The following is a 13,539-nucleotide window of genomic DNA, read 5'->3' on the forward strand; positions in this document are numbered from 1 at the left end:
TCTATTAAGACTTAAATTGATTGAAGAGCCAGCTGCCGAGGAGAAATTTTAGAGTTTTACACATCCGTCTGTCTCTTCATATGCTTTTTCACCTCTCTTCATTTCCCTGCTCCATTCCCAGAAGATTTAAAGTGGGTAGCCTACTCTGTGTGTGAATAACGTGTGCATGCGTGTAGAGTGATTAATAGTTTTGTATGTCGCTTGCAGGGTGTATTGATGGCTCGCTGTGTCAGACTAAGAGTTTAATTTGGGCCTCAGGAAATGTTCCACTGTTGGTTTTTCCACTCCAGGTGATTCATTAGGAGGGTGGTTACTGTGTGTGCTGTGTTTGTACATGTGTGTGTGTGTGTGTACACTTGTGCGTATTAGGGTTTTCCCTGGCTCCACGTAAGGCTACGGCGATACAAAACATGTTGAGTTTGCGGATCAATATATTGTTTTAGCATCAACATCGCTATGTACACATGTCACATTGCAAATTATTGTATGTATTAAGATATATTAAGGGTACACTCTATAAACCATTTTACTGCTTTATTGCAAATGACAACAAAAATGTGTTGTGTGTGAAAAAAGTTGAACTGACTAACTTGAAAGACAAACAGTTTAGTCATCTCCGACACCATGCACATACATACATACATACATACTCAAGCACATACTAAGCACGCACATATATACATACATACATGCATACATACTTATGCACACATACATATATACACACTCAAGCACACACACACATACATACTCATACACATTATGTGTATGTATGTATATATGCATGCATATGAGAGTATGCATGTATGTGAAAGTGTTTAGTGCCGGTATATATGTATATATATATATGTATGTTCAAGTGAAGAATTTAAATTTTGACCTAGGCAGCTTCTCATAGGGACGAGTGCTTGTTGTGTGTTTAAGCAGCTGTTTTAATACAAAGCTATAAGTCGTACTTTCAACAAGAGTTAATCCAGTCTTGGTGGAGCTTGTAGGCTAAGCAGAACTGCTCTATTGTCTCCTCTCTCCGTCTCTCTCTCTCTATCTATCTCTCTTTCTTTTTTTTTCTCTCTCCCTCGTTTTCTCTTCCTGTCTTTTTACAGCCTCCAACAAAAGATCAAACAGATACCATGTAAGTGCACTGTCCCTGGATCTTTTTACTTTGTCTTTAAAAAAAAGACACTGTGTGGCTGAGTTGGCAGAGCAGGCGCACATATACTGAGAGGTTTATGCCTGGACGCAGAGGTCCAGGGTTCGAATCCGACCTGTGATGATTTCCTGGATGTCTTCCCCCTCTCTCTCCCCTTTCTCACCTAGCTGGCCTGTCAAATTAAAGGCAGAAAAGCCCCAAAAAAGGAGTTAGGTGTGTGGCTGTATCAGCATGAAATTTGATGTCAGTAAGTCATTATATGGGAACACGTGACCTGAACACCTTCATAGTTATGACCTGAAGTTATTGCTGTGTACAGTGGCAGTGAAGGAATCTCCATCGACTCTACTGCTCTATTCAGAATGTCTCATTAATCTACTTGTTGAATCGTCTGCATAGTTTTTGTTCACAGATTACTTTGTTCACTTAATCCAGACAAGTATCTAACTATAGATCTGTGTGTGTGTGTGTGTGTGTCTGTGTGTCTGTGTGTGTCTGTGTGTGTCTGTGTGTGTGTGTCTGTGTGTGTGTGTGTGTGTGTGTGTGTGTGTGTGTGTGTGTGTGTGTGTGTGGCATGCGCAGTACAGCAGCAGGGGCGGGTTAGCTACATCCCTACAAGGCTCATTGATTGCGATTCACTGGCTACCGGTGTTGTGCCAAAAAGTGGTCATCCGCCAAAAACTCATTGCTGTCAACCCTACATGCAAATGATGAAATTATTTCATCTATTTATTATTACACTATTTAAGGTCGGACAATATCTACATTGGTGATAGACGGTTATGCTGCACGAACACAAATGTGCACAATGTCACAGGTTCATTTAGATTTTTCTTTTTAGCAAAAAACATGCTGAGTGATAGGACAGTTTCTTTCCTCTGTATTAAAAATAACCCGTCTTTTGCGGAGTCTTAGCATGCATAATGTATTGAGAGCACATTGACTATTGAACCAACTAGAAGCTGGTGGCAATATGCTGAAGGGCATTAAGTTCCTCTTCTGACATTTTCCTTATGAGCAATTGCAATTGATTCTGGCTGTGTGATATCCTTTTCACATCTTATACTTTCTTGCAGTGCTTCCTGCAGCCAACTTCTTGTTTTATTCTTTTAAAGTAAAATGTCTTTCTGTGAAATGTATGTTCTATCTTTTTTGTTTTAAGTTGTCAGAACTGAAGCAGGAACAGATAAAAAAAAAAAAAAAAAAAACATCACGGAACATCTCATAGCCCATCGTATATGACTGCAGGGACTCACTGCCTGTTGTATTGTAGCAGTATGTATTACCCCTGTCTGTGGCAAATGTGTAGAGCCAGGTGACAGCTCCATTCATCTGGCTTAGTTTAGGAACAACGCAGTTTGACAGTGCTGTCTTGAACATGCTTAGCTGAGTGTGAATAGATTTCCTGTTGCATGGTGATGAGTAAAACAGACAAATAGAGGTCTGTGGAGCCAAAAAAACGTATAGATGGGTGCACAGTTTTTAGTCACATAGACTAGGTGATGGAGTGACGTGTGTGTGTGTGTGTGTGTGTGTGTGTGTGTGTGTGTGTGTGTGTGTGTGTGTGTGTGTGTGTGTGTGTGTGTGTGTGTGTGTGTGTGTGTGTGTGTGTGTGTGTGTGTGTGTGTGTGTGTGTGAGAAAGAGAGAGTCAACAGTTTCCCTCTTTTGACTCCATAGCCCTTTCTGAAGTATGTCTAAAAGGTTCCTCTACAGAAACCAAATTAATTCAAGCAAAGTCAGTGTAGATTTTTTTTAAGGGACGCTAATTTAGATTTTTTTTCTGACAGATAGCCAACCCTTGTTAATCGATCATTAACCGTTACGACAAGCAGGCAACTGAGTCCCAGCTCATCTGTCCAGGAGGCTCGGACATAGCAGACCTACTTTAGCCTGTAGTCATTCCTTAACAAAAATGTAATTGTTTGCTTGCTAGCTAGCTAGTTAGCCTGTAACTAATTATAAACAAAACATGTCATTGTTTGCTAGCTAGTTAGACTGTAGCTAACATTTCTAAAAAATAATTGTTTTCCAAAAAGAATGCACATCACATGTCAGTCAGTCAGTCTAACATTTATTTCATTTTTAAAGAAGTACATAACATGTATTATCTGCATTTTCTGCTTTCAGTCTCTTTTGCTGGAGGCAGTTAAGATGTAGTCGCCGTCTGCGGTACCATAAACAGAAAATATTTAGGTGAATCATTGGTTAAAAAAATAGAGTCTAGGGAAAATAATGAATTTTAAAAATCGTCGCAAAAATAGCCCGATACAAACGTGAATCGATTTTCCCCCCACCCTTATTAAAATGTCAGTTAGCTTGTAGCATTCCAAACAAAACAAAACAAAAAGTCAGTTTTTAAACACTCACATTTCAGTTTCTCTGCACTATACAGTATGTTATTTGAAGCACATCAGAGACCATCAGAGTTTCTAACAGCGGGCACCTGTATAGCTCAGTTGGTCGAGCGGGCGCCCATGTATAGAGGCTTACTCCTCGACGCAGTGGGCCCGGGTTTGACTCCGGCCTGCGGCCCTTTGCTGCGTGTCGTTCCCACTTTCCCCCCTTTCATGTCTTCTGCTGTCCTATCAAAATTAAAGGCTGAAAATGCCCAAAAAACATAATCTTAAAGAAAAAAAAAGTTTCTAACAACTCTTCACCCTCCTTCCTCTCTGTTTTTAGGCTTCTGAACCAACAGAACATTTTACCGGACAGGACTCCCACACTGCTGCCCACACTCAGAGCGCCAGTCGCAGTGGCAGCCACAGCAAAGCGACTCAATCCCACTCTCACAGACACCTCAGCACAAGCTCCTCCTCCACCCACCAGACACAGACCCGGGGTTTACCACCACATTCATCCCAGGTTCAAGCACAGTCCCAGTTCTCAGATGGAGGGGTCCCCCCTGGTCTAGCCAGCACCCTGGAACACATCATAGGTCAACTGGATATTCTCACTCAGGTAAGCAGAAGATGTGTTAATCTCTCATGACAAGCAGCATGCATTGTGCTTTGACTGTGCCACCCACTCACACTGTTCAGAACAAAAGCTTCCTTTACTTTTATCCTCCAGGCCAGAGATGGTTTCTGCAACACAGAAATATGAAAGAAAAAAAAAGAAAAACGTTTTCCATGCTGTTTGGTGACTGGCACATTGACCATACACAATTTGTTCACAGATTACTTTGTTCACTTAATCCAGACAAGTATCTAACTATAAATCTGTGTGTGTGTGTGTGTGTGTGTGTGTGTGTGTGTGTGTGTGTGTGGTCAATTCTATTCCTCACATTCATAGTTTCAAGTTCAAGTTTCAGTATTTCATTGGCAACCGTCCTCAGAAGGTGGAAAACACTGGTACTGTCCAAAGGGAGTTACCTTGGACAACATCTATGTTGCTTTTATTTATTTTTTAATGTAAGTCTGATCCTGTATGCATCGCATATGAAACACACCAGAGTAGCAGCTAACAGTCGTTGCAACATAGGTTTCTTATTTGACACATTTACTGTACAATCATTTGTAGTCAATTGTAGTATGAAATTCACACATTTGTGCCACAATGCCAGCGGAGATATTTGACTTCACCAGTTAACTTGGTAAAATCCTAATTACACACAGTGAAGACAGAAGAACTGTCCGGATGAAGCCAAATTAAAAACAGAGCCTGCAGGACTAAAAACAGACTCTCGAACAAAAACAAAAAAGAAAAGCCACCACTAGTCATTTTTATTGTTGTGTGCATTTGTTTAGCTTCATAGATGTGATCAGTGATGGACACTGAGAGACCTGGAATAACTGCTGTAGTTTGAGGCTCAGCTCTTGGTGCAAACCTGAAGGAAAGTACAACTTAGTCCTTTTAGCCAACCTGTCCAGTATGAAATTAAATGACTGCAGCTGTTGAATTTGCAACTTGTATTCATCAGTGTTGCGAACCTAAATGCAGTGGACAGCAATTCCATCTTTTTGTTGCTGTAAAGATTTTTATTTAACCGGCCCAGCTCCCTGGCAAAGCCAGAGGCTACAGCCACTGGCGGCTCTGCATCAGACCATACCTCATTGCTAGGTGTTGTTAACACCTATCTAATTTATTATCTACTTTTCTGTTTTTCCTTTCAGTGTTAAGATACAGTAAAATATCACTTTCTGTAGGTGATTAGAAGCCATAATCCCTGGAAATTGTGAAACTAAACTGATCTAAAAGCGTCTAAAGGCTGGGGAGTGTTTAATTAAAATGGTTTATTGACATTATTTACCATTATACTGTAATTGCTGCAAATTTTCTCCTAATTATTTAGTTTGAGCCTGTTGGAAAAATCACCAGATGAGTGATGTTGCACCGTAAAGAGACCTGGTTCTTAGATATGTAATCTCAGGGAAACATCAAAGACCCATTTTTTTTAATCAAATACCAAAACTCATGCATTGATTTGAGGATGTATGCATGTTATGCTTATAAACTGTACTTCCCACAAATATGAGATATGATATATGAGATATAATGTGCCCTTTCTTCCTTCAAAATATATAAGCCCACCTTTTTTTCTCGTTGTTAGAAGCAATACCACTGGATAATGGTTCAAGTGCTACAATGAACAGTGGAGGATTTGGCCACAAATACAGCCATAAAAAGCAGGAGAGAGTTTCTTTTTAACAGTATAACAAATAATTTATTATTATGACAATTGTACTAAAGAATATGTTATTGTTATATGAAGATAAATGATTAGAAACAAACAGAATGTGAGAGAGTAGTGCAGCTTTTAGCGATGCGTCTTAAGGCTGTCATTGAAAAACATTGTTCTCTCCATTTGGCTTTGCAGTGACTTCCAGCATTGTCAATCCAGTAAGTCCATGTTAGTCTCATGCATGCACTGTGGGTGATGCAATTCACAGTCCTCCCAATAGCTTCACATTTATCCCTTGATCTACCGGGGGCAGTAATGCACCAAGAGAAGCTACAGTGCCCCAACAAAAGCAGAGAAGAAGACTGTCAGCTTGTGAAAATGGATTTACAGAAATAGAGGTTTAACAATATTTAACAATTGTCTTTGCAAATGTTTTATGAGGCAGGACATGCATTTAATACATTTGTTAGCCCTCAAGGATACACACGATGAGTTTTGGTGACTAAAATGTACTAAATGTAAAAGTAACTTTTGCACCTTTTTAATTTCCCCCCTGAATGGGACAGTAAGAATGCCGCAAATAGCACGGGTACAGGCTTTGACAAACTTTTTCAGTGTACCTCATCTGCTGAGGTACAACAACATAGCTTGTTAAAAAAAAGTTACAAAACAGTAATACTCAGAGAACTGCTAGTTACATGTGATCTGCATTATGTTGTAAAAAAATCTAATGTATAGTCTGGATCAACGGACATACATACATACATACATACATACATACATATATATTCAGGATAAAGCCTGACATCCGACACGTGGCTCACGCTAGACAGGCTCAACCTAGTTAAGTTTACCGTTTAACCCCAAAATGCACTCTGTTTTACAATGCACGAAAAGGTGTGAGTAGAATGGGCTGACACTCTTGATCTAATTTCTGCTCAATTTGAGATTGGCTGGCTAACATTGAGATTTAAATCAATGCCCTGCCATCCTCTAAAGATTAGGCTGACAAAGCAGCATTATTTATTTCTGTACTATATTCCTGCTCCATTATAAGTCTTTTCCCCAGCATTATTTTTCACTGTACAGCTCTTTGTAACTCTAATAATCGAGGAGACTGAGAGGGAAGATGATGAATTATTTAACGTTAGACTGAAGCTTCCAAAGCCACAGTTTGCTGTGTTAGCTGTTTTTCACTTGTCTGCCCCCCCATTCCCCTTCCCAAACATCAACACCCCCATACCCTTTCTTTTTCCTTTCCCTCTTTTTGATAATCCATCGTTACATGTCCTTTACACTAAGCCTGCAGTACCCACACTTGTCCCTTTCTTTTACACTCTTCCTCTTAATTATGACAAATTGATTGATTGAAAACGTTATTGAACAATAATCAACAAGAGGATAAAAACACAATAAAGCCCAAAGGCTTGTTGCCATTGTGGTCCTTAAGATGGAAGGGGAGTAACACCACATGGACAACATTGGGGACAAAGGGGAAAGGGGTCAACTAATAATCATAACAAACAAGTAAAACAGATCTAAAACACAATAGAAAACAAGGGCTAAATTCCCAGACAGAGAAGCAGACACACAAACAGACAATGCAGTACAGACAACAGTACAATACAAATATCAAATCTTGAATGAAGAATTAGGTGAGAAGATTTTGTTAACTTTCTCTGTGATGTGTAGGTTCTGGACTTTTAGAAACCACTAAACCGCTTGATAACCACACGCTCTTTTTCACCACACTGTTTGAGATTCTGAGGAATTGGATAGATTTATAGTGTTGTTTACTTTCCCTCTGAGCTGTAGAGAAAGGAACATAGAAAGAAAGATAACTCACCATAATTCTAAAAAATATGGTAATTTAAAATACCAACAATGCACTTTCATCATACATACTATTTACAAATCATTATAACCTCTGAAAGTCTAAAATCGGTAGGGGAAAGGCTTCTTGTCTGTTGTTATATTTGGTAACAATACAAACATCTTGGTTTCAATATATTACAGAATAACTACCGAAAAAACCGACCCGCTAAATTACAACCACTCAGACTCACTTCCACCTACAGTACTACAGCACATTGCGCTGAGGCAGAGTCGGGGACAAAAACTCTCCTATGTTATGTAATGTAGCTCGATGTTGAGGGTAAAAAAAAACGTTTTTAGGAGCAGTGCTCAAAAGTAATGTTTTTCCCTTTGAATTTTTGCCATTATATCTTGTAAACATCTAAAATCCTTCATTACGTTTTCAAGTGGTCATTTTCAGGAGAGGTTAAGTAAAAACATGAACTTGTAAGTTATCCTGTTAGCATGCTATGGCAGCATTGAGCTTAAAGAGCAAACGTTAAGACTAGCCTGAGGCTTGTAACTAATGACTGGCTGGCTTTTTATTGGCTTTTTGTACACATCGTAATACAATGTCTTTTAATCTGGTTATGGATGCTAACACCGCAGCAGTGCTTGTGCTACACACATTCCGTTTATATTGGTGATATTGGTCAGTGGACTTACTCACACCACCATTCTATGTGTGTATTTGTGTGTGCTTTTTTCATTTAGTTTTTCACCAGTTCCACAATGATCTTATGGGATCACTAATACCAGTAGTGGCATATTTATTAACACACATCAGCTAGCTACATTTGAAGAAAAGAGCTGACTTTGCCACCTTTAACCAGCACCAGTTTGCCTTTCTTTGCCTTCAGACTATTCTAGTGTGGGTCATACCAAAGCTATGAGACTTTGTAACAGAGGCCAGTAATGCTCAGGGCGATGGAGAGTATAATGTGTTCTGGAGAGAAAAGAAAAACAGCTTGCTCTATTTTTAGGAGCATAAAGATTTGGTTTCTACTCCAGATGAAAACTATATGCCCATATAATGTTTCAGCTGCCTGGGGACACGTGCAGAATCAAACGCACACAAACACCCATAGTTGGGCGGGCTGAGTACTGGGGAGCCATATCAGGTTGGTAAAAAATACAGGGTGGTATTGATCTAGAAAATGGAGACAGGCAGAGGGAGAGACAGAGGAAATGCATGCCCTTTCTCTCCCATGATGCATGAAATACCAGGAGATGTTATCTAGTTTGATGACCCAAAAGAAAACACCACTCGCCCACACATTGTTGAAGTCGTTGGTGTGTGCTGAGTATGAGATCATCTAAGGAATTTAACAATCTTTATCAATTCCTTCATCATTACGCATTTGATTGTTCATGCCTGGTTGTATGTTTGTTTGTGTGGCACTGTGGGTTCAAACGCAGGACCTCGATAGCCAATAACCATTTTCAAGCTGTATTGCTGCCCATTTTTCATTTTATTCTCATTGTTTCTTGCTCTCAGTCTTTTCAAATTGGAATCAAAGGGATTTAAGATTCTAGGGCTGCCACCCTGCCATCAATGAGTTAACAATTTGTTCGTATTCATGGACAAAATGAAAAAAAAAAAATGTTGGCATGACGACATATACATATGTTTTGGGTTTTCATCAGACCTTAAGAAATTCTGCAGGATAGGGTTAATCTGTGGAGCGACCATTACACTGGAAAAAAGTCAACTAATCAAGTAGCCTTTAGAAATCCAATCACAATTTACCAGCATGAAGTTATTTCTCAATGAAACTTTTGAGGTAAACTAAATTGGTAAATCAGTTTTTTTCATTTCCATCTCTCTATCCAGTGCCTCACACACAGCTGGTTATATTTTGATAAATGACTTATCTCTGTGCTACTTTCTAGCAATTTCAAAATAACACTCGCTGGCACAGGAAGGGACATGAAATTACAGGTCAAGACTTGTTGACATATCTTTCACCCGCTGGCCCAAATCTAGAGAGGCTTGTCTGTCGAGGGGGAAACATGTTTACCGTTTGATTGTTACTGGCCTGAACCAAATCTATGTTGCCAAGCACTGCTGTCCAAAAATGCTTATTAGCTGGGATCGGGTTTGTCACCAAGCAACACTAGCTCCGTAAACAATTGTCAGAGATTCAGAGGGAACTGTCGCCACTTTAGTGTTTCCAGAAGAAGATTCTTTTTTTTTCGTTTGGATTAGCACAACTCATTCATGTTTTACTTCGCCTCACATATGTGAATAATGATTAGATTATAATAAAAGCCAAAGCCAAGGAGGTATCCGTCAACAATTTAGACCTGTAACGTTGTGTGATGAAGTTGGCTACATAGTTATGATTGCAAGCCAAGGTGAGTTTGTCAGTGTATAGCACCTTTCAAACAAAGGACATTTAGAGTGCTTTACATAATGTTAAGAAAAAAACAATGTAAACACAAAAAAATATTATAGATACTGACAGATTATAGACTAGTGGTGTGTTCACACCGCCCAAATTTCTTGCGGATTGTGCTGTGCGATTACATAAAAAGCCAATGAATAGATGCAAATTTGGGGTGGGCGAAGCGAATGAATCAAACACGCAAAATTTGTGTCATTCGTGTATCCGTGTAAGATTCAAATATTTCAACTTGGGCAACCAAACTCACGTGTGTGACGCAAAGCTACTCAAGTTTACGTGCCCCGTGTGAATAATGCAGTTTGAGGGAATAAAAGTACAGTAGAGGAAAGAAATCACTCAAAAGCACAGAATTTTTTTTTTTATTTAGATCTGAAACTGCATTTATTGTCCAAAGGTCGTTAACAACTCTTTCACTATATAAACACTGATTTCCGTGACATTATTTCCCAAGTTTGTATTTTTTTTTACTTTCAAGTTATCTAAAGACTTTGCAGCGTCAACATTTTTACAGTGGGAATTGACTGGGATTATACTTTAGATGATAAAAGGCTGATTCAATTATTGCTTTAATGTGCCTGCTGAAGCTCACATACAATAAAAGATAGAAAAGCCAGCTCTATCCTCCGTAATCTGTTCATTCAGATGGTGAAATTACACCTGGAAGCTCCTAATAAACAGGCCCAGATGACACAAACAACAAATACTGTTACTGTTGGAGGATGTTGAGAGGAAAAGTATGTCACACTGTGATCTCACTACCCACACATGGCCGTCCTGTTTCGGATAGCGGCCTTCTTGTATTCTCTGTGTGCGTAAGTGTGTTTATGCAACTGTGTGAGAGGGAGAACAAGACAGGGTGCGTGCCAGACACAGAAACTCTGGTGTTTTCGGCTCAGGCAGCAGATCTTTCTACAATAATCAGCTGGATTGTCTTGCATGCACAACATCTGTCTCAAACACACACAGAACTGCTTCTTTCACACACACAAACACCGCCATTATATAGTCATTACTGTCAATCTGATGCTACACAGCCCTCTCTAACATGCTCTTTCTCTCTTATCCATCTTGTTCCTTCCCCCTTTTCTTTCTTTGTCTGGTCTCTCTCTCCTCTTGTTCCCTCCATCCAGACGGTTTCGATCTTGGAGCAGCGGCTGACTCTAACAGAGGACAAGCTCAAGGAGTGTTTGGAGAACCAAATGGAGATCGGTCTACATCTCCAGAGACGAGAGGAGGCCTGAAGATGGCGGCACCAGGGAAAGGTTGAGCTGTGGTGTGAGGGGAAAAGGGGTCACACCAACACCATTAACAGAAACACGTAAACAGCACTCTCTCGTTGTTGTAAGATCATACTTAAAATGTCCAATCTTGCACATAGTCCTGAACCATTTTCCTGACTGGACTTTAAATGCACACTGAGCCTTACTGCTGATGTACTGTGTCTGGTTATTTAACAAAGAGATATCAGAAGTGAAGTTGTTGAATATTAGAGAAGTTGTTCTTCTACAAGAATGCTGAGAGAGCAGTCCCTTTTCTGCTGACGAAGGACTTGCTGCTACTAGTCACTGTGTGAGAGTCGGTGTGTGAGTGTGTGCAGACGAGGATTGCCTTTACAAAAGTGTAGACGCATGCAAGAGACTTTCGTATTTGCCTTTGCACTACACTACATTTTATTTCTATTTGTGCGCATAAAACGCTGCTTTTCATCAAGAAGCACATATACTGTAAACAGTTTACAAATTATCAGTAAACACTCACTTGTGCAGCAAATGAGTTTACTTAATGAGTGTGAAAGTTAATGCAGTCCTGAAAATATTCTTCAACAAATGTTTTCTTCCAACTATTGTCTTCTTTTTGAGTAATATTTGCTTTAAAAAATGTGCCTGTTTAAGGAACTTATTTTGCCTTTTTTTTTTTTTTGTGAAATTATATAATTGTGTCCCAATTTTAAAGATTTGACATTGTGGAACGAATGGGCCTACAGCTGAGAGCAACAGACGGGGTAGGAAAGTCAGAAAGTATTGAGTGATAAACTCATTGTTGGTTTTGGTCTTCTTACTGGACTGTTGACAATGAAACAAAATGTCAAAATAAAGACGGTATATACGGTACTTTAAGTTAAAATGATGGTGCAGTTTGGATTTTCTGTTCTGTTCGTGCATAACAGCTGATTGTAATTACTGCAGTTTGAAAGATAAGCAACTTGTTCCGTCCCTTTTATATCCTGTGTGTGAAACTTTTACACACTGAAAGTAACTTATTGTGTACCTTCTTAATAAATGTTTTCCACTCTTATCTCTGACTTGAACTTGGTTGATAAAACGATTCCGGTTGCTATTTCACAACACTGAGCTCTGTTTGTGTAACAAGTAAAAGAGTTTGTTTTCATAATCGTTGCCAAATCGATGATGTCACCGGATTAGTTTTTAAGAGTAAGAGTTTCCTGCTTTGATTGGTCCACAGAGCCCGAGCAGTTACCCGAGAAATCCTGGCTTTTCTGTCTTTATTATCCTCAGGGATGTTAAGATCATGAGCCGTGAACTGTGTCTTCCATCACTCATTTTCAACCCTGTCTTTGCCAGATTTTGAGTGAGGAGTTATTACAAAACATGGAGAGGCAGCTAAATACGCCTGCCCTGCTTGTGTCCCAAAATTCTTATGTTTCACCCCCTGAGTAATTTACGTAACCTGACCACTGATGCTAGATCATTACTTTTTATTTTTAGAAGCTTCAATGAAAATGAGCCTCAGGCCTTGCTTAGACGCACACTGTGCTCTGTAGAGGAGCATATTCATCTGAGCCATTAAATACCTATTCATTCATTCATTCATTTGACTTTTTTATTTAACAAACTGGTAATATGTTTACATATTAATGCAATGAATCATACCGAGTCCTATTGTGGAGGTCTGAGAAAACAGTGCAGGGTCGTTAAGAGGGGAAAATATTAATGACTGTTTCTTTAAGACCCGGCTCAGGCTCTGCACTGATGGAAAAAGAAGAAAAACAAAACCGGAATTCTGGAGCTGTGCTGCCGGGCCCACTCTCTTCCTTCCTGTCTGGGGCCTGAGGACACACACACACACACACACACACACACACACACACACACACACACACACACACACACACACACACACAGGCCAGAGAAAACGGCTCCCTTTACTATGGGCCTCAACCAGACAGCCTGCCAGGAGCTCTAGTTGAGTAGAGGAGGGGCTGAAAGAGTGGGTTCAATAACTGCAAGTCTTGACTGTGTGTGTGTGTGTGTGTGTGTGTGTGTGTGTGTGTGTGTGTTTCCTTGTGGGGACCAAGTTTAGTTTTAACCTTGGGAATGAGGACATTTCTGCAAAGTGAGGACATTTTAGCCAATCCTCACTTTTTCCCCACAATTAATCAATTAGTCGAAAGATAGAAAATGAGTCAAACTATAGAAATTGAATGCAACTATAATCCATAGTGTTTTTCATATAGAAACACAAACTGTTCTTCGGTTCCAGCTTC

The 13,539-nt window shown here is 39.6% G+C and overlaps 1 protein-coding gene across 1 annotated transcript in view; it reads left to right on the forward strand.

Moving 5' to 3' along the window:
* Positions 1 to 12,329, forward strand: part of poc1a (POC1 centriolar protein A) — a 40,353-nt gene extending 28,024 nt beyond the window's left edge. The window contains exons 10-11 of the mRNA XM_028575619.1: positions 3,831 to 4,109; positions 11,165 to 12,329. Of these exons, the coding sequence (XP_028431420.1) occupies positions 3,831 to 4,109; positions 11,165 to 11,275 (390 nt within the window). The 3' untranslated portion in view covers positions 11,276 to 12,329. The remainder of the gene's footprint in view (positions 1 to 3,830; positions 4,110 to 11,164) is intronic.
* The last annotated feature ends 1,210 nt before the right edge of the window (positions 12,330 to 13,539 follow it).

The sequence above is a fragment of the Perca flavescens genome, chromosome 4, assembly GCF_004354835.1.
Source record: "Perca flavescens isolate YP-PL-M2 chromosome 4, PFLA_1.0, whole genome shotgun sequence".
Taxonomy (NCBI): domain Eukaryota; kingdom Metazoa; phylum Chordata; class Actinopteri; order Perciformes; family Percidae; genus Perca; species Perca flavescens.